This window comes from Eleutherodactylus coqui, chromosome 4 (genome assembly GCF_035609145.1).
Source record: "Eleutherodactylus coqui strain aEleCoq1 chromosome 4, aEleCoq1.hap1, whole genome shotgun sequence".
NCBI classification, from domain to species: Eukaryota; Metazoa; Chordata; class Amphibia; order Anura; family Eleutherodactylidae; genus Eleutherodactylus; species Eleutherodactylus coqui.
Window position 1 is genome coordinate 48,127,439 of NC_089840.1, and position 21,889 is coordinate 48,149,327.

At 49.1% G+C, this 21,889-nt stretch overlaps 1 protein-coding gene across 1 annotated transcript in view; it reads left to right on the forward strand.

The window, feature by feature from the left end:
• Positions 1-21,889, forward strand: part of ILDR1 (immunoglobulin like domain containing receptor 1) — a 43,587-nt gene that overhangs the window by 12,682 nt on the left and 9,016 nt on the right. Inside the window, exons 3-4 of the mRNA XM_066599384.1 lie at positions 331-480; positions 21,529-21,648. Of these exons, the coding sequence (XP_066455481.1) occupies positions 331-480; positions 21,529-21,648 (270 nt within the window). The remainder of the gene's footprint in view (positions 1-330; positions 481-21,528; positions 21,649-21,889) is intronic.

The following is a 21,889-nucleotide window of genomic DNA, read 5'->3' on the forward strand; positions in this document are numbered from 1 at the left end:
GATCGCCGTAGATCAGCTGCTTGGGATCCCTGTTGATCAGCTGATCGTCCAACCTGTTGTCAGTGCAGCGGGGCTGGATGGGGGCAGGAAGAGGAAGCGCCGTGCTCACACTCATTGAGATTATTGATCCCAGACGGGTCACCCGGGATCGCCATCCATCAACTACTGATGATATCTTCCCGAGGATAGGTGATCCGTTGTAAAAGCCTGGAATGTTCCCCTGGGTGACGACGGAACGTCCGTTTCATATGATTTTCCTAGATTCCAGAACAATAAGTCTTCCTTATCGCACTGTTTGACAGCTCTGTACACCCTTATCTGTTTCCTCAGCGTATCAGGCATCGTTAAGCATGATGCAAGATCCGTCCAATGACTGTAACGACAACCAGAGAGAAGTGCGCATCGTTATCCAGAAACGAGGGCAAAATGAACCGGTACTGGGCACAGACTACAGGCAAAGGAAGATCACCATACAGAACAGTATGTACCAACCGGTGTGTCAGACGGGGGGAGAAAAACATTCTTGTACATAGGGGGCAGTATTATAGTAGTTATATTCTTCTACATAGGGGGCAGTATTATAGTAGTTATATTCTTGTACGTAGGGGGCAGTATTATAGTAGTTATATTCTTGTACATAGGGGGCAGTATTATAGTAGTTATATTCTTGTACATAGGGGGCAGTATTATAGTAGTTATATTCTTGTACATAGGGGGCAGTACTATAGTAGTTATATTCTTGTACATAGGGGGCAGTACTATAGTAGTTATATTCTTTTACATAGGGGCAGTATTATAGTAGTTATATTCTTTTACATAGGGGGCAGTATTATAGTAGTTATATTCTTGTACATAGGGGCAGTATTATAGTAGTTATATTCTTTTACATAGGAGCAGTATTATAGTAGTTATATTCTTGTACATAGGGGACAGTATTATAGTAGTTATATTCTTGTACATAGGGGACAGTATTATAGTAGTTATATTCTTGTACATAGGGGGCGGTATTATAGTAGTTATATTCTTGTACATAGGGGGCGGTATTATAGTAGTTGTAGTCTTGTAGATATGGGCAGGGGGCAGTTTTATGAGGGTGCAGATAATGCAGCTCTGGTTTTATAGTATTTCTGAATTGCATTAAGTCGCTTCATCCTTCTCGGTGTAAACTGATGAGACGGGTTCAGATTCGCTGTCAGGCAGCACAATACACATTATACTTTGAGATATTAAAAGGCGGAAGCAATTTCGCAGGATTTTTTCGGCTTATGAGTTGCAGGCTGGTTAACTTCAGGACAAAGTGTCCACACCTCCGAGAATTGATGAGTTTGCACTTGTCATGCGGTGGAGAATTACTGCTTTCTCCTCTGGCTGCTTCCTGACCTTTTTTGTTCCAGGGCCGCTGTATTATAAAGATATACAATAGGAGGCTTCTTCCTGTTCTGCTACTTTCTGTCATACTGTTGCAATGCCCTACTATGTTAAAGATCTCTGCTCGGAGCCAGTTAATAGGTATTTAACAATAGATGCCTCTTTACAGAAGACTTATCACAACTGAGCTTTTGCCATAACTTTATATAAACTCTTCCGGATGTTTCCATTCATTGGTGGAAAGAAGTGATTTTGAAGAATTGAACCACAAAATGCAGTATATCAAAAATAGGATCAAACACAAGCTCTTCTCCTGAGCCCCCCTGGTGTTACTACGATGTAAATACAGGGTAGAAACATGCTTCCCAATTCATTTAACTCCTTAAGATCCAGTCTATTTTGGGTCTTTATGGTCTATTTCCTGCATTCCAGCTTACCTCCATGTAACTGACTGACTGAATGGGCTCAGAGGTTGTGCTTGTGTGATCCCGCAGGCTCTGGGATCAGAGAAATCTCTGATCCTGGGCATTTAACCCCCGATCACACTTGGAAACAAATACTAGAGGATCAGAATTTCAGAGAAGTGATGCAATGTGCTTGCATCTGCAGGTTAAACACATGTTGACCACCACGATATCTGTCCGGGTTACTCAGCCCGATATCTCGCTCGCCCGTGTGAAGATAGCCTAATGAAGTACAAGACACGTCCTAAGGGAGGGTTAGAGCTGGTGCCAAAACCTTTGAGATAGACTCCCTCATACGAAGCCTGGATTCACACGAGCATAAGCGTATTTGCAATGCATTCTTGCAGACTGTTGCGTTTTTGAATGCATTTCTGCCGTATTTTACTTGTAAGTTTTGCGCATTTAAAAAAAACGCGCAAATGCGCCCAGCCATTGAAATGGGCAATTAGTTTGACTTCAACTGTTGGGCGCTTGAGCGGAGGTGGATTCTGCCACGGTTCTATTCCGGTCGCCCGCCTTCACTTATAGTAAACAGGCAGTTGTTCAAAGATGGAGGACTGCCTGTTTATGAGCAAAAAGTAGCTCCCTAGTAATTCCATTTCAGTGAACGGAGACAGACCGACAAGCGACTACTGCGCAACTTCAGTTTGGTTCTGTGTTGGCACGGGTCACTCGCCGCCAGAATAGCTTGTTTAAGTGATTATTTAGTCAACTATCGGACCGTGTGAAAGCACCCTAAGTATTGTCGCTGCATGAAGAGGGGAGAGATCATCAGCCTGAGCTTCTGCTCAGACAGCGGGTGGATTTCAGAGTGACTCCAACTCCAATTCACAAGGCAGATAAATTGTAGTCCCGGATCGAAGCTGTACCTTTTTATAGGCCTCATGTCCATGACACGCACGGATTCTGGGTGCGGAGAGAATCCACCCGTGCCCTCAGCCATGGACAGCTTTCTATCTGTCTTGATGTGGTGCGAGTCTCCAGCGTCCCAGACGGATCTTCTTTCTCCTGCACCGTAGATTCACTAGCCGGTGTGCCCCATGGATGCGCAGTGCATTTTAAATTTTTTTTTCACAATCTCCTGCATTCCCACGAATCCGTGGCACGTCCACAGTGTCCGCTGCGGGTGTGCAGCAGATTGGACAGCTCCTATTGGCTTCAACAGAAGCCATCCATGCGGAATCCGCAGAAAATAAAGCATGCTGCAACTTCTTTCCTGCGCGCCTGGAAAAAAAATAATATCCGCATGCTTTTAGTTGTTTTGTGGACGCTAATGCACCCCTATTGGCGGCTTGATTTGCGCGGGTTCCGCAAATCAAATTCGCCCGTGGACATTGGGCCGTAAAGTCAGACCATTCCCCTTTGGTGAACATGGTTGTCTGGCTGCTCTTCACCTTGCCGCCTGCTACTTCAGTTATTGAGGGTTTTCTGTGTTGAAGAGGTTCTGCACCTCGTATTGATGTGATGCATTTGCATTAATTGCACTAGAATTCCAGTTTGATGGATGCAGTTACTGCAGGGAGGACTCATATGCTAGGCTGCTTAGGGTACAGTTGTATCAGTACCTATTCTGCGCTTGTAAGATATATTCACATTATGCGGTCAAATTGCTCTGTTTTGTAGGGACTTGCCATAAAAGAGTTGCCATGATCGTACAATAATTGCAGTATTAGGCCTTATTCAGACAAGCTATTAGTTGCGAGAAAACATCACCGGGAAATCCTTACCATGTAAAGCATTGGATTCCAAAGCAGTCATATATTTTTTTAATTTTTTTAGCCAAGAGGAAAAAAATCGCAACTGAAGATTGCCTGCTTCTTTTTTTTGCAGCGCCAAAAGATACGCCATGACCGACCTTTTGAGGAAAATCGACTGGAGCTCCTATAGATTCCTATGGGAGCTGAAAAAAAAAATAAGGGAGAGGGAGGGAGTTTACCCGGGTCCAGCGCTTGTTGAAGACAGCTGGCTCTCCGTAAACAGAGGCATTCTACTGACCGCTGCTGCAGTGTCCTATTCACCTGATGTGGCCGTGTGAATGGATGAGAAAACGCAATTTCCTTTTGAAATTAGATGGCGACAATGCGGCGTTACCGCAATTTTTTTTCTATTTATTTTTTTGTGTGATATGACCTGCGAAAAAACGCATGGCTTGTGTGAAGGCGGTCTCGCACTGTGATTTGACCTCGTCTGGTGAATACACTCCAAAAGCTCTGATTACTTACTGATACTGAAATGGTCACATGACTAATGAGAATCGGGCTCATGCTGCAGCAAAGGGTGACATTCATGCACAGTGAATACAATCTAATGTTCCCTGTTATCAGCCATTATTTTGATGACTCCTCTTCCATATACACGCGCGGGTCAGGTCCAATATATTAATGCTGTGGCTTTATAAGCTGATAATGGAATGACCACATCCTCCTCGTTAATGGGAATAACCGTATTGGGTAATTAATGTTGACCGCTCGTGCTGTGAGGTGATGGATGCGGCAGCGTCTTTTCCCGCAGGCTCTGGCATTTCTTATGAAGAATTATCAACATAACCTTTTACTGGAGCAGCGCCGTCCTGAGCCTCCTGCCTTTATGCAATCATTCTGACCTTTACATAGTGTTGTATATGGAGCGCCCCGCATCCTCTTCTGCTGCAGAACCTCTTGTGGTAATCATGCTGGTGTCTTAGACTCAGTATACTGTAGCTGTCCCTTAGGCCTCGTTCAGACAAGTGCTGTTTTAGCGCAGTATAGGCATGTTAAAAGATCGCGTGAACGGGTGACTTCCAGCTATTTGACTTCGCACGATTGGAGGTGCGCGGTGCGTGTCTTCCAGCTCCCATAGAAGTCTATGGTAAGCACTCACCAAAGATAAGTCAGGTCCCATGTGAATGATCCGTGGGGCCGTCAGTGTTTTTACCTGACTGAACACAGACAGCACACGGACCCATTAAAGTAAATTCGGCTATTGGGTTATTCGCAAGGGTGTTTTTTATGCAAACTGGTTGGAATTTGGGGGAGTGGGGGGAGGAGCTACAGGCATGGATGTTACTTCTGTGTGCACTGCGTTTTTACACATGATTCCGGGAGGGAAAAAAAAAACGACATCAATTGGGTGTTTTGGTTTTTTTTTGTTGGAAAATGAAGAATGGAACACGGATGTAAAAGGGGGAAAAAAAAACCTCACACAGTGATCAGTCTCTTTTTCACAGACCAAAACTGCATCCGCCCGTATGAATAAGGCCCTAAAGGACACCAACCGGACTGCGCTATTTTGTCTGGAAAAATGACATTTGGACCGCCGTACGTCAAACAGACCTCCGTTACAGCCGGTGGGGTCTGTACAAGTCTGTCATTTTTATTGTTTGGCTCTTAAGATGGAGAGCCACAACATAGACAGGGCCCTAGTGGTTGTGGCCGACCTCTCAATGTGAACTGATGCGTCTACAATCTGCGTTTCATGGCGGATAACGCTTGCGATTACTGGGATGCTTTAATGGACTTTGGTTAAATAAAGCAATGCTGTCACCAAGTGGCCAAAGAGAGGATTGCAGCACGCTTCCTCTAACCCTTAGAATCAATATGTACTAAGCCTGCCTGCATGTGACTACAGTGTCTGCAGCTGCACTGACGCAGGGATGCGTTTGTCCCATGCGGACGTATTCGAAGGCGCCATTCATACGGAGGAATGTTGGCTGATTGGTTCCTGCACTTACATCTGCCTCACAATCCTCGTGAAGTCCGCCTCCCTTTTTTTTTTTGAAATTCGCGTCACTGGAAAAAAATACATGAAGTTGTTTAGTAGAGATTAGCCCATTGCAGATCTGCGGCGTAACAAAGTGCAAACGAGCGGTGGAAATCCGAGGAACGACCGCAGGATCCACTGCAAATACATTGCGGATGCTTCCCTGAGAAAATCTCTGTGAATGTAACCCAAAAAATGTCCGGCTTCAGGAAAGGAGCGGCGGGGCTCTTAAGGACTTTAAAGGAAGCAGCAAGTTTTACAGACATTAATGGCGGGTCTACGAGGGGCTCGGGGCGGGTCTACGAGGGGCTTGGGGCGGGTCTATATCAGGCGACTCTGCCGCAGGATTTCTGCGGTTCTTTCGCAGCACAGCGGACGCCCTTCTTGAGTGTAACAATATTACATGTTCTAATAACTCCAGAAGGGTCGGTGATCTGGGGATCATTCTGATCACCAGATTGGAGTTAGAATGGATTGACCCCCCCCCCCCCCCCCCCCCCCGAGGCCCCCGAGGGCTCATGCTTACGCCTGTATGTTCATCGTTGCACGACCACATGATATGCAGTGAATGGAGTCAATGAAAGTCAATGGACTTCTATTGGTCCGCGCACCCCGGCGTGTGGGCACTGCGTATCAATACACAAGAGAAATAAATTGCAGCATGATCTATTCCTCTGCATACCACGCAGCGTGAGCCCTGTACACTTGTGGGCAGCATTTTCATACGCACCCCCTGAATATAAAGAGCTGAATAAAGTGTCCCCCCAGCTGTCCAGCATCAATCAGCTGCCGTTCAGGACACTAGGAAAGTTGAGTTGACATCTTTCCCCCTTGAATTTGCCCTTACTAGTTGAGATGATAGATATTAGACAGATGCCAGAGATATTGATATATATGAGATTGATAGATGTATATATTGTGATGTGGAGGCTGTAGCCTTTCAGCCATTCTGTATATTCTGTGAGTGAGAGAGTTAAATACTTTTCAGCATCCTGGAAAGCTGAGTGCGGAGATACCTTTTTGAAGTAGATTTCAGCAAAGGCTGTTACAGTCCCCCCAGGGGGTCTGTGATGGAGCTACGCCTGCTGTCCACCGCCGTTGCAGAATATCGCCAGCGATATTCTGCTGCGGAGAACCAGGGGGGAGGTGGGGGGACTGCCAGCTCTCTGAGGTGACAAATAGGCTCACCGCGGAAAATCGCAGCATGCCGCGATTTAAATACCGCGTGCTGAGAATTGCTATGATTCTCCGCTCGTGGATGCCGCGGCTGCGCTTTCGATAGCAAAGCTATGAAAAGCGTTCATTGCGTTGCTCACGGCCGGATTATTGCCGCAGGTAACGCAATGAACAAGTTATGAAGTTAATATATGTAGCCAGGGATTATGTGCTCCAAGGTAAGCCAGACCCCCACGGGGGCTGAAAGGGAGTTACCTCACGGAGTTTAAAAATTGCACACGGACGTGCGCTCCTGGTCAGCCACTTGGAGGTCCTTATACGTGCGGACTGGTCCATAGTACCCTGCGAGGCTCCACGCCACAGAATGGTAACACTCTTACGTTAATCCCTGTTGTTTTACTGTCTGTGATATCACATGGAAGTCTCTTAATATCTATATTTCCCCTCGTCATCCTGACAGCATACACATGGAGGATGTCCACTGGACCCCTGTTGGGACAGGAAGCGGAAAAACATACAAAAGGCACCTCCCGCCACCAGCTCACCAGTGTCTTCCTGTCCCTACAGGACAGTCCAAGCGGAAGCCTCCAGGGGTATGCTGGAGGCAAGAAGAAAGAAGAAAATTCCTATGCAGCCTGTCCGCCCGTGGGGGGACGACTCTCTGGTCGGGCTGGCAGAGCTTGCGCGGGTGAGACCCTACGTGGGGACCCTCACCCGCAGGATCCAAAACCAGCACCACGTTCCCTGCGGGGAACCCTTCCCTAGCGCGCTGCCCAGTGGGGTTGTCGCACTGGGAAGATACAGCCCGTACCTGCAGGGCTTGGAAGCCTCCTCCGGATCAGGCACCCACTCTGGACGTCGGCCCGGGACCCTGGCTTCCAGCGATCCTCTGTCGGCGTGAGCAGGTATGCCAGCGAGGGGGGGGGGGGGGGGGGGGGTCGAGCGCGCGGCGCGGGCCGGCGGTTGCGCTCGATCCGACGTCCCCGGCCATCTATGCGCCCTCCTCAGAGCCGACGCAGAGTGTATCCCCCGGGTCCGGCGCGGCGGCATGACGTGAGCACGGCCGCGTCACGGGGGGGCGGGGCCTCAGTGAAAAAAGGCGCCAAATTTGAAAATCCAAAAAAAAAAAAAAAAAAAAAAAAAAAAAAGGAGAAAGCAGGATTCCCCACATGTCTTCGGTCTGCACCTAAGTAAAGATGTCGGCCAGAGAGGACACGGAGAGCAACCCGCTGGTGAGTAAACCTCCGGGGGCTCACACCAGGGGAAACGAAGGGTCAGGTGCTGGAAAACCCCCCCTTTTTTTGCTGTCTCCGTCTCTTAGGACAGAGAAGCACAAAAGAGCAGAGAGGCCAAGAAGCGCGTGCGCAAGTGCCCAGTCTGCCTGCGGCGACTGGACGAGGGACACACCAAACCCTTATGCGCAGCCTGCACAGAGAAGGTGGTCCGGGAGGAAGGCCCCTCGGGCATATCAGACATCCGAGCTATGATCCGCGAGGAGATCGAGGCCTCTCTCTCGTCTCTTTCCGTTCCGCCCCCCACGAAAAGGGTAAGGCGGTCACGGATAGAAGAATCAGACTCGGAGGAAGGGTTCTTAGAGGATTCCCCCTCAGAATCCATACCGCCCATGGAAGAAACGAGGAAGTACTTCTTCGCATCGGCGGATCTGGGGCAGCTACTAACAGCGGTCCGTCACACCATGCAGGTGGAGGAACAGGCACCACAGCAGCCATCCCTCCAGGATACCCTGTTCCGGGGACTCATACCTCAGCCCAAACCATCATTCCCGGTCAACGATATCCTAAAACAGCTCATCTTGACCGAGTGGAAACAGGCAGAACGCAAGTTTTTCCTGTCTAAGGAGTTTAGAGAGCGTATGGTCTTCACCCCGGAAGACATTGAATTCTTGGACACCGTCCCGAAGGTGGATTTGGCGGTCGCCAGGGTCTCGAAGAAGGCTGCCCTCCCTTTTGAGGACATCTCCCAGTTGCGGGACCCACTGGATTCACGAGTGGATGCGGCAATGAAGAAGGCCTGGGAGTCGGCGGCCCTCACCATGAAGACCAACATTACGGCCACGTCGGTAGCGAGATCCATGACGGTCTGGCTAGACCAACTCCAGGCCCTGGTCTCGCAAAGGGGTTCGAGGGAAGATATCGCCAACTGCCTTCCCCTCCTCCAACAGGCCACCGGCTTCCTGGCGGACGCCTCGATGGAGTCAGTAAGGTTCGGGGCCCGGTCGGCGGCACTTTCGAACACAGCCAGGAGGGCCGTCTGGGTAAAAGCCTGGACAGGGGACAATGCCTCCAAGAACAGGCTTTGCTCTTTGCCCTTCCAGGGACATCGCATCTTCGGACCTTCCCTGGATACACTCCTGGAGAAGGCCTCAGACAAAAGTCAGGGGCTACCAGCAGACAGACCCGTCAAGCGGCCTTCCTCCTCCTACCCTCCTCCCTTTGTCCCCCCGAGAACATACAGGGGGAAGGGGAAAACCGGACGCTGGTCTTACCCCAAAGGCGGAAAGGGTGAGAATCCGCCCATCGGGATCCGGCAGGTGGGGGGCAGACTTAGGGGGTTCGCCAATAGATGGAGCGAAATAACCTCCAATCCCTGGGCCCTTCGCCTGGTCTCAGAGGGCTACACAATTGAGCTTTCCGCCCCCCCTCCCCGGAGGTTCGTGGTTACCCCCTGCCAGTCACCCGCGTCGGCCCGGGCCCTCCAGTCGGGGGTACGGGACCTGCTATCCCTGGGGGCCATTATCCCAGTTCCCGTAGAGGAACGGTTCAAAGGCTGCTACTCCCCCTTGTTTCTTATTAAGAAGCCTAACGGGGCCTACAGAGTTATAATCAACCTGAAATACCTGAATAAATCTATAACATACCGAAGATTTAAAATGGAATCAGTAAGATCAGCGATCCCCCTAATCACACCAGATAGCGTCATGGCCACGGTGGACTTAAAAGACGCCTATTATCATATTCCTATACACTCAGACTCCCAACAGCTTCTTCGATTCGCCCTGATGATGGAAGGGTCAGTCTCACATTACCAATTCGCATGCCTGCCGTTCGGGATTTCCTCCGCACCTCGGGTATTCTCCAAGCTAGTATTGGAGATGGTAGCAGCACTAAGGACGGACAAAGTACTAATTGTCCCATACCTCGACGATTTCCTGCTTATAGCAGGATCACCCTCGGAACTCCAGCACCGGGTCAACCTCACCCTCCGCCTGTTCGAGTCGCTAGGTTGGATCATTAACTTCGACAAATCCAATCTTCAGCCCGAACAAAGCAAAAAGTTCCTAGGGGTTATCCTGGACTCACACCACCAGTGCTCCTCCCTCCCGCTAGAAAAGCAAAAAATGATCCAAGACGAAAGCCGGGCACTTTCGTTAGCCTCCCAGATTTCCCTTAGGAGAGGCATGAGGGTCCTCGGTCTCATGACAGCCTGTATTGGAGTAGTCCCGTGGGCCCAGTTACATGGTAGAACTCTCCAGGACTTTATCCTGAGCAACTGGGACAAATCTCCAGCTTCCCTGGATCAGGAAGTCACCCTCACTCACAAAGTAAGGTCCTCCTTGGGGTGGTGGACGTCTATCTCCAACCTCGCCAGGTCCACAAGTTGGGACCCGGCATCCCCAGTATCCATCTTCACTGACGCGAGTGCAACTGGCTGGGGGGCCCACTTAGGCTGTCGCTATGTCCAGGGGGTCTGGAACCAGAAAGAGGCCACTCAATCCTCCAATTACAAGGAGCTTTGCGCGGTCTGGAGGGCCATCCGTGACCTCGAGACAGAGATCGGGGGTAGACCCATTAAAATATTCTCGGATAACATAACAACTGTGTCCCTCATTCGCCACCAGGGATCCACGCGGAACCCCCGACTACAAGACCTGGCGGCGAAAGTGCTCGGGTGGATAGAGCAGCGGATGCCTTCCGTTTCAGCGTTCCACGTAAGGGGCCCAGAGAACACCATGGCAGACTACCTCAGCCGCAGGAGAATAGACCCTGGGGAGTGGGCACTACATCCAGAGGCATTCCAACTGATTACAGAAAGATGGGGGACTCCAAAGGTGGATTTGTTTGCCTCTCGGGAGAACAACAAGTGTCCCCGGTTCTTTTCCAGGGGGGCAGACGGGGGCTCCCTGGGAATAGACGCACTATCCCAAGCATGGGAATGGGACCTGACATACGCCTTCCCACCTATTCCCCTGATCCCTCGGGTTCTAAAGAAGATCCAGGGGTCCCCGGGCTCCGTTATCCTGGTAGCCCCATTCTGGCCCAAGAGACCTTGGTTCCCGCTCCTGGCCGCTCTATCAACACAGGAGCCCCTACATCTGCCGTGGAGAGACGACCTCCTACAACAGGGTCCCCTGATTTGCCCAAAAACCCGACAGTTCAGACTAGCGGCCTGGAAGCTGTGCGGGTAAAATATCTGAACCAGGGCCTATCAGGGAGGGTGACCACCACCTTATGTGAGAGTCTCAAAGAGTCCACCAGGAACATATACACCAGGGTGTGGGACACCTTCTCTAAGTGGTTGGGGCACAGTATTCACGACCTCCAACAACCAGACATTAATAAGATTCTAGAGTTCCTTCAGGATGGACTGGACATGGGCCTAAAACCTGGTACCCTTAAGGTCCAGGTGGCCGCCCTAGGGGCCTTCTTTGACTTCCCGTTAGCCGACCATAGGCTAGTCAAAAAATACCTTAAAGGAGCAGTTAGACTTCACCCCTTTATAAGAAGAACCATGCCCCCATGGGACCTGAATCTTGTTTTACAGGCCCTTTGCGCACATCCCTTCGAGCCCCTGGAAGAACTCTCAGTTAAGACCCTCTCATATAAGGTTGCCTTCCTAGTGGCCATTACATCCGCCAGGCGGATCGGGGAAATCCAAGCTCTCTCTATAAAAACCCCATATATGACCATCTTCCCGGACAAGATAGAGTTTAGACCCGACCCCTTCTTTCAACCGAAAGTCCTTACGGACTTTCACAGAGAGCAAAAAATAGTACTTCCCTCCTTCTGCCAGGAACCCCGGAACACTACGGAACAGAGGTTCCATAACCTAGACGTGAGACGAGCAGTTCTGAAGTACTTAGAGGTCTCACATACCTTTAGGAAATCTAATAACCTCTTCATTCAATTTCAGGGTCCACGCAGAGGAGGGGCCGCTACTAAGGACTCCCTAGCGCGGTGGGTCAGGAGGGCCGTAGAAGAGGCATACAGATCCCAAGGGATCCCACTCCCGGGCGAAGTTAGAGCCCATTCTACTAGGGCGGTCGCCTGTTCCTGGGCGGAGAGAGCCCAGGCGACAACCGACCAGATTTGCAGAGCCGCCACATGGTCAAGCACCCATACGTTTGTAAAACACTACCGTCTGGACGTGGGGGCCAGCCGGGACACTGCCTTTGGGCGGAAAGTTCTGCAAGCAGTGGTCCCTCCCTAAAGCCCGTGATTGTTGGTATTCCTCCATGTGTATGCTGTCAGGATGACGAGGGGAAGACAGGAATTAGGTTTACCTGTTAATTCCTTTTCTGGAGTCATCCTGACAGCATAGGGGCTTTTCCCTCCCCTTCAGTTATCCTTCTCTACGTGAAGTAACGTATTGTACTATAAGTTCGTTATTAAAAATGAGTGATTAAGCAAAGCCGGGTCACTGTAGTTATTTGGTACACACTGGTGAGCTGGTGGCGGGAGGTGCCTTTTGTATGTTTTTCCGCTTCCTGTCCCAACAGGGGTCCAGTGGACATCCTCCATGTGTATGCTGTCAGGATGACTCCAGAAAAGGAATTAACAGGTAAACCTAATTCCTGTCTTTTGTATTTTTCTGTAAATCGGTATTGCTCTTTTTTTTGAGAATTAAACTTTAATTGGTGAGCCTCGTCCGTGTTACCATGAAACCATATCCTCCAAAGATCGTATTCATAATTTATAAATCAGGTTCCAGTTTACCGATAGAGACTGGTGATGGCAGCGTTATTGTATGCATATTGTAGAGCTCTGGAGTGCGTTAGAATGGATCAGGTGGGTGATTTTTAACTTTCACTTTGCATGCGTGCAGAAGCCTGGGAAAGCTGGGTACAAATCAGCCTGTATTCTAACGCCTGCCAGCTTGCAATACTGCAGAGTGTTTAAGGATGGAGGTGGGATCGATGGGAATCATCCCTTCTCCTCTCTCTTCCTGTCCAGTACAGGATGAATTGGTTTGAAGTGCGGGGCCAGACGGATTGCTGTAGAGTTGTGGCAGAAGGTGATGGCCGCTTGTCTGGTTGATGTGCAGAGTCTCAGAAAGTTGGGTACCAGTCACACCACCATCTAGACCAACCGCCTCGTTACGTGACACCCCCACTCTGACTAAACGGGTAATTACAAAAAAAACAACAAAACACTGCGCATGTCCGTGAGCGTGTAATTCGCGGTCATGTGCACTACCATATGCAGGCATACGTGGCCTCTTTCCTGGCAAAAATCTGTCATGGTTGCTATGGGCAACACAGACAGCTTATCTATCGGACAGCTTCCATAACAGTGCGGTGTCGGATACTCTGCCTTGGCCCAGCCGCTACAATGGTGGAAATCATTCTCACACTCCACATTGTTAAAGGCGCATGTGGTGATGGCCCGGGGAAAAGGACCTTTCACGCCTCCTAGACCTGATAATGGCCGGTGTTGTGGTAAAAAACGCTGTTTTATCTACAAAATGAAGCGATGAATTAACCCGCCTGTCACATGTGGGGGTCGGCCGTATGCGGCTGCGGCTCCACTTCGTACCCCGAGGCCGCCTTTACGCATGGCTGACCTGCTGCGGACTTTCCATAGCGGAAATATGGTAAAAATCCGTAGCGGTCGATCCCATACCTGAATGCTGTTGCTTTTAACCCCTGTATTTCAAGGGTAGAAATCTGCGGCGTAATTAGATATGCTGCGTCTAATTGATTCCACAGGGTTGGTCAAAAAACGCTGCGGATTTATAAAATACGAATAAAAATTTGATTTAAAAATAAAAAAACGGCTGATTTAGGACAAAAAAAATTTCCATTCTGTGAAGCAGAGGTTTACAATCTCTTCTATGTGTTTTGGACTGTAAATGCTGCGAAATGTCTGCCGCAAAATCCGCTACGGAAATTCCACAGCATTTGCAGCCTGTGTGCTGCTGGCCTAAGCGCGCCTTCTTGCTTGCAATTGCGATATCTGTCTTTTTTTTTTTTTTTTTTTTAACGCGAATGTCAATAGGACTTTCTACTGTTGAAAAAGCAGCACACAAAAACCACAGCGCACAAATCTCGCATGATTTTTCTTGTCTGTGTGAAAGCAGCCTTAGGGCTCCTGCACACTTGCGTTTTTCTTGCAGGTTTTTTTCTTTCACGCAATATCGCTGCGTTTTTTCACGCGATTGTCAATGGGACTTTCTAATGTTAAAAACGTATCACAATTTCTGCTTTGCAATTTCACGTGGAAAAAAGCGATATCATGTGAAGAAAAACTCATGTTTGCAGGAGCCCTTCGGGTTATCTGTGGAGGCGCAGGCTGATGTAAACCATTTTCTTTCTGCATCAAAATTCGCAATGGTGCAGTACGGACTCTGACACACTATTTTCAGTGTTTTGCAATGCAAAGAATGCCATCCGTGTGACCAATCGCTCATGTGCACCTAAGACGCACCCTAATCTGCTGCTCCACAACCTGCAGGCAGACTTGGCAGCGTGTTGCAGAAATATTCCGCATTGAACATGGATCTACAACTCTCCCTTAGGGCCCATTCGCACAGGTGTGTGTTCCATCTGAGTGCCGACCATGATCAGCACATGGACTCATTTCAGCCTATTTAGAAGAGCGTTTTTTTGCCCACACAGCTTGGAAATGATATGGGTCCAACACAAGTAATGCCAAAGATTCTCAAGTGCAACGCTCACACAGCTGTCTGAATGTTGCTACTACTTGCAGTCTTTCTCCCGTGTAGCATGCAGGTGGAGCTCCGCTGACTGCGGCTGGCACCTGGGTTTGCAGCTCAGTTCCTATGACAAATCCAGGTGTCGGCTGAAATCAGCATTTCTCCGCCTGTGTTTCCCAAGAGAACAATGCTGCAGTATAATCGCACCCTTAGGCGAGTTTCACACGAGTGTTTTATCGCTGCTATTTTGCTGCGATAAAACGGCGGCCGAATATTGCGACCCTCTGAAGCGTTGGATTCCAATGTATCTGTTCAGATGGGCGACATGCCAGCACTTAAAATCTGCCAGCTGGGAAAGATGGCGCATATGGCGTGCATATCGGCCGGACGCTTTTACGCGTGACTGGGGACGATAGGACTTTTCCTATCTTTTGCGGGAATATGCCGGCCTTTGCCATAGACTTCTATGAGAGCTGCCGGAAAAGGGAAGCGGGAGGGAGTTTAGCAGTCGCTCGCGTTGCTAAAGTCCCTCCCCCCTCTCTTGCTGGCAGCTCCCATAGGCTTCGGTGGAGAGGTAGAGGGAGTTTAGCACAGAAGCTCTGGTAAGTTCCCTCCCCCTCCCTTTGCTGGCAGCCGATAAACTCCCTCCCCCTCTCTGCCCCTTATCGGAGCTTAACTTTCTTCCCCCTGCCAACCTTGGGGACGGAAGAACGACTTGGTTGTGGCTGCCTCTCCTTTACGCAATTTTTGGCTGTGATATGGGCGGCTGAAAATCACAGCGCCCGTGTGAAAGGGCCCCTAAGGTCGTCTTCACACCAGTGAACGAGGCTCATTTACCCACGCGTCGGTATATTTTATAGGGCTTTTTGTGCCCGCGAGGCACATTCATTTGCGCATGTCAAAAAAAAGCACCGATTTGAAATGGCTCCAGATGTGTTCGTTTTATTATTTTTTCCCCAGCAGAATTATGTAATGTATCGCGCATCTCCTAGCTTATTGCACGCGCATTAGCACACTCCTCGTTGACTTCTATGGGGACCTTTGTCCACAAATACACAGAAAAATAGAACATGTTGTATTTGTGCTTTTTTTTTCTTTTTTTTTTTTTGGTTGCGACCAAATTGCTTACGCAAAATGTTTGAGTATTGCGTGCACAAATTTTGCGCACGCAAATACGCCTTGTTGAAGACAGACTTGGGCCTTACTCACATGACCGTATGTATATACGCTGCTAATTTAGCTGCAAAAGAATCCCGACCATCTGAAGCGTTGAAATCCAACATGTTCATTCAGATGAGATATAGAATTTTGTTTTTGTTTTGCGCTTAAAAGAATCGCAGTGGGAATAATAAAACCTCGGCGACTGATTAACACGCCGCGTGCAGAGAGAGGTCTTGCCCTATCTATAGACGAGATACGCTGTCAGCTCCCATAGAGTTCTATCGGAGCTGGGGGGGGGGGGGGGGTTTCCGACGTTGGAAAAAGATTGCAGCTGGCTTTATAAGCATTAATGGTCATTCAGAGGATTTCTGTCGACTGACATATTTCCACGCTGCGGCGTATATTTATTTATCTTTTTTTGGAGGGGGGGGGGGCGCAATAAGCCGCAGTTGTCCTTGTGAATGGATGAGAAAACGCTAATTAAGATCAGTATTTGTATGTGGCTATTCTTCTTTCACGCAATTTTTAGCCGTGATTGGCTGAGCGTGAAAATGCATATGATCATGTGAAAGAGGGCTTATTCACATGGGCGTATAGCAGGAAGGTTTTCACGCCCGTCCGGAGGAGGAGGAGGAGGCGGTACGGGATAGGAGCAGTGCACTGAGCTCCCACCCCTCCCATTGCAAACAGTGGTGAGGGTCGGAGAGGGAGTGGGAGCTCAGCACACCGTCCCGCCTCCTCCCCTCCAGAGAGGGGCAGCGTATATCGGCCGGGCGTGAAAACCTGACCGATACACGTCCATGTGAAGAAGCCCTTGGGCTGCGTTCACACTTGGCATCTTTGTGCGTTTTGCCTGATTCTACTTTTATGCACTGTGTGTTTGTTTTACTTTTTTATGCTGCAGTTTAGAATTGCGCCAAAAGTGCCAAGTATGACCGCGGCCGCAGCCTTTACAACGTCTATATCCTCCTCGGACACCCAGGATTCTTCATTTTCCCCTTTTTCGTTAATGCCTAATTTTATAGCCTTCCTAACGAGCTCTTGTTTTTGGTTCATTAATTACTAAGCAGTTGCCATTAGCCCTGCGGGTAATTTAACCCTGTCTGGGGAAGGACGCTCAATTACGCTTGTTGATACCTGGAATAATCTGGGTCAATAAGCAATTAATAAATTTAAAATCTATAAATCTTTCCCGCTCCCGGAGCCATGGCAGCACGGCTAATTGGTAATTAAATTAGCAGCATTAACGACATCTCGGCAATGGCAGGAAGCCGGAGCTGTTAATAATCAGGTGGCATGTTATGCCTCGCAGACAGATGGATGTAAGATTAGTCATGTCTCTGACTCCACCTGGTGGACAGGCGTATAATTACACAATACCTTCACAGATAGATTCTAAAATATAACTTTTACTGGCTAATATATAAAATAAGGCTAAAAAGACAAACAATCACCTGTCTGTATCTTTACATCCAGCCTAGAGTGCCCTCTAGTGTGTATAATGAGGTATGGAAACCACCACACATTCCCCATCCTGGGAATCTAGATATTTAAAGAACAAGATTTACTGGGAAGTAGATATACAGCAAATCTCAAAAAATGAGTGGTCCACCAAGGCAGAGATCAGCCTGAATTTATAAACGGGTAATAGGTTAAATATAAACGGGTAATGGTTCAGAGATCCCTTAGGCCTCATGTCCACTGGATAAATAGAATTACCAAATCCGTGCCGGTGTCCCGCATGCGTGATCTGTGCCCATAGGGATGCATTGGACACCCGCAGGTAAGTAAATATCTGCGGATGTCAATTTTTCCTGCCACGCGGATCGCATGTGTGGGAAAACACCTGCAGCATGCTCCATTTTCTGTGGGTCTCCCACAGGCTTCTATTGAAGCTTAAGGAAGCCGTCCGTATCCGCGGCACACCCGCAGCTGAATTTCTGCTCTCCAGCGCGGGAGAGCAGGAGTTAAAAAAAAAAAAAAAAAAAAAAGTGCACGGTGCATGCACACGGCACGCTTCCGGTGTGCCGAGCGCATCCGCCGGGCCGAAGAAAGAACATCCGGTTGCGACGGAGGGAAGATCCGCTGCGTTTGGACAAGTAAGTAAAACCAATTTTTAGGCCTAATGTCCGTGGGAAAGGAGGGACCTGCTGTGGGATTCTGCATGGAGAATCCGCGTGGGCCCGTATTTCCTAGTGGACATGGGGCCTTAGATCTCAAAGGTGAAGGAGAATATTTAAATGGTTCCGCGGTTCGACACGTTTCAGCAGTTCAACCGGCTCATCAGGAACCTATTATGAACCAGGTAGGATGAAGCGCCAATCACTCGCACTCCAGTAAAAAAGAGAGACGGTAAAACACCGTATCCGTGTATGAAATCCAACTTTATGCCCTTAAATAAAGGTCACTACACTGCTTGAATCTACTGTGTCAACGTGGTTTCCCTTAGGCCTAATTCCCACGGGCAGATTTCCTCCACAAATCTGCGGCGTTGCCCCGCAGCTATTACGTTCTATTGACCCTAATAGCGCAATGCTCACGGTGCGGAATTCCATTGTGGAATTCGGCCCCGTGTAATCATGTTCTATTTGCCGCGGGTGTACGTGCGGATGGCTTCAATTGGAGTCAATGGAAGCCGTCCGTCATGCTATCGTCCGCTGTAGCACAGCGGAAGATAGCTTAAACACTTCCCCGCCTGCCGGCGCGTCATGTGCTGTACTGCGCCGGCACGGGACATCGGGCAGCAGATCCGGAGGTGAGTATGGGGTCTTTAGGGGGATGCAGTGACTGACTTCGCTGCGGAGTTCTGCTTGCGGAGCCCGCCACGGCCGTGGGCACTAGGCCTAAGAACAGCTCCTCAATGGGACATAATCTGGTCCCCAGCCACAATAAGGCTGCTCGGAGGAGAAGTGTATCTAATAAAGGACTCCACCAAAAATAGTTGATTTCTACCAAAACCCGACCCACCATGCAGGAGTGAAGGCTATTGTGGGGGAAAAGCTATGGTGAGATGCAACAAAAAACAAGCAGCAGCAAGAACCCAGCCTTAGTGGAAGCCATTTATATTTGCACTATTACCCGTTTATAAATTCCGGCTGATCTCTGCCTTGGTGGACCGCTCATTTTTTGAGATTTGCTGTATATCTGCTTCCCAGTAAATATCTAGATTCCCAGGATGGGGAATGTGTGGTGGTTTCCATACCTCATACACACACTAGAGGGCACTCTAGGCTGGATGTAAAGATACAGACAGGTGATTGTTGGTTTGTCTTTTTAGCCTTATTTTATATATGAGTCAATAAAAGTTATATTTTAGAATCCTATCTGAAGGCTTCTAAACCCTAATTGATTCTTCTGCCACGGTGACATATAACTGCTCAATGCACTCAAAGGAAAGTGTGCAAAGATGCACGAACTGTAAAATAAAATATCCCTCCCCCCTAGAAAAAGAGGTCGAATCGAATGAAACTTTCTCTGTGTGAGATTTTAACATTTAAGTGATTTAGAATAAGAGCAAAATAATTTATTGAAGAAATCTGCCCCTTTTGAATGGATACTCTAGTACCCTGTTGTACCGCCTCTAGCTTGGATACAAGATGGGATACAGGCAGGCATGGAGGCTCTAATACCCTGTTGTACCGCCTCTAGCTTGGATACAAGATGTGTTACAGGCAGGCATGGAGGCTCTAGTACCCTGTTGTACCGCCTCTAGCTTGGATACAAGATGTGATACAGGCAGGCATGGAGGCTCTAATACCCTGTTGTACCGCCTCTAGCTTGGATACAAGATGTGATACAAGCAGGCATGGAGGCTCTAATACCCTGTTGTACCGCCTCTAGCTTGGATACAAGATGGGATACAGGCAGGCATGGAGGCTCTAATACCCTGTTGTACCGCCTCTAGCTTGGATACAAGATGTGTTACAGGCAGGCATGGAGGCTCTAGTACCCTGTTGTACCGCCTCTAGCTTGGATACAAGATGTGATACAGGCAGGCATGGAGGCTCTAATACCCTGTTGTACCGCCTCTAGCTTGGATACAAGATGTGATACAAGCAGGCATGGAGGCTCTAATACCCTGTTGTACCGCCTCTAGCTTGGATACAAGATGGGATACAGGCAGGCATGGAGGCTCTAATACCCTGTTGTACCGCCTCTAGCTTGGATACAAGATGTGATACAGGCGGGCATGGAGGCTCTAGAACCCTGTTGTACCGCCTCTAGCTTGGATACAAGATGTGATACGGGCAGGCATGGAGGCTCTAGTACCCTGTTGTACCGCCTCTAGCTTGGATACAAGATGTGATACGGGCAGGCATGGAGGCTCTAGTACCCTGTTGTATCGCCTCTAGCTTGGATACAAGATGTGATACAGGCAGGCATGGAGGCTCTAGTACCCTGTTGTATCACCTCTAGCTTGGATACAGGAGGGCATGGAGGCATACAGCTTCAGTACAATATCCTGCAGCATATCTGTCTACACTTGCTGTAACGGAGCCTCTAGATCGTGCAAACTCGTAGGCTGTTGAAGTTGGCGTCCCAGATGGTCCCGTGCATGTTGTATTAGTGATAAATCTAGTGACTGGGCAGCTACGGAAGTGTGACAATGCTGTGGGGGCTCCTGTGACCCCCTTGTGTGTGCGGCTGAGCATTATCCTGCTGGAAGCCGCCATGAGAGGAACACATGTGGCTGCAGGACGTCCTGAACATATCGCTGAGCTGTCATTGTTCCTCCTACCACTACTAGGGGTGACCGACTGTTGTATGTGATGCCCTCCCCCCATCACACCACCAGGGGGCAGTGTGCTGCTCCACAGCAAAGGGAGGATAAAGGCGCTCACCCCTAGCTGAGGTCTCCAGACACGAAAACAACAGTTGTTGGTGCCCAAACTAAACATGGATTAGTTGCTGAAGACAGCCCGGTTCCACTCTATGGCAGTCAGCTTTCGTCATTCACGAAACCGCTTGTCAAAGGCAGTACACATAATGGACCCCGTGAAGCCAAATGGCCTTAAGCCAAGTACATGGAAATTCTTCCGCCAGACACAGGAGTGTAACGATGGCGCCTTCTGTCTCCGGATGGTGGACGATAAAACCATTGGAGTTGCTGGTGCTTGTTGGATGATCAGCTGATCCTCTCTACTGGTGGTCTGTCGGGGGGTCCTGAGCCCGGTTGCCTTGTGTGCCCTCACACATCCACTGGTCCCAACACCCCCTAACAGTCTGGTCAGAACGGCCCAGGTGGCAGCAATTCATGGATACAACCATCCAGCTTCCCACATCCCAATAATGCGCCCCTCTCAGACTCTGGGGTGAAATCTCTTCTCTGCACCATAGAGGCATCTAGTGGTCAACAAGCTCCACACAAGCAGAAGAAGAGGTCACTACACACAAGGAGCCTCCGAGAGCCTCTTATAGGCCAAGGAGGGGGGGGGGGGACCACTTTTAGGGCCTCCTGTGACAAGACCGTTCATCTAATTGCATACCTGCCTGAGATGTAACTGTGTGCCGAGTTTTGCATCAATTTATTCTAGGCATTTGGCATGTGAGCGCTGAGCTGTTAGGTTCACTAGAACCTAATAGCTGTGTTATTCCGCCGCGGAAAACGTAGCAGAGATCCGTCCGTGGGCATTGGCCCTCAAGTGATTATATTGATACATAGTATTCAGGATGTTCGTGTGACTTCCTCCCAGTCCTGTAACTTCACCCAACTCTCTGCTTTATCCAGAAGCTGACCTGGTCATCAGTGAAGTCATGTGGTGGGATCATGGCGTCTATTACTGCACCGTGGAGGCGCAAGGAGACACTGCCGGAGACCCTGATAAGGAAGTCAAGCTCATTGTCTTGCGTAAGTTGAACGCTGATTATTAATTGGGGACTAATGAAGCTGTATTGACTGACTTGCTTACTCATGGCTCTTTTACATGGGCCGACAGTCGGGTAAACAACTGCATGAGTGCTGACGTCACCGCTAAGGTTGTTGGCGCTCGTGCGGAGCGTTTACACCGCCAGATTTCACCATCGCAAGGTGCCATGACAGCCGAATGGCACCTTGCGATCTTATCAGGGAATTTAAAGGGTTAACTGCA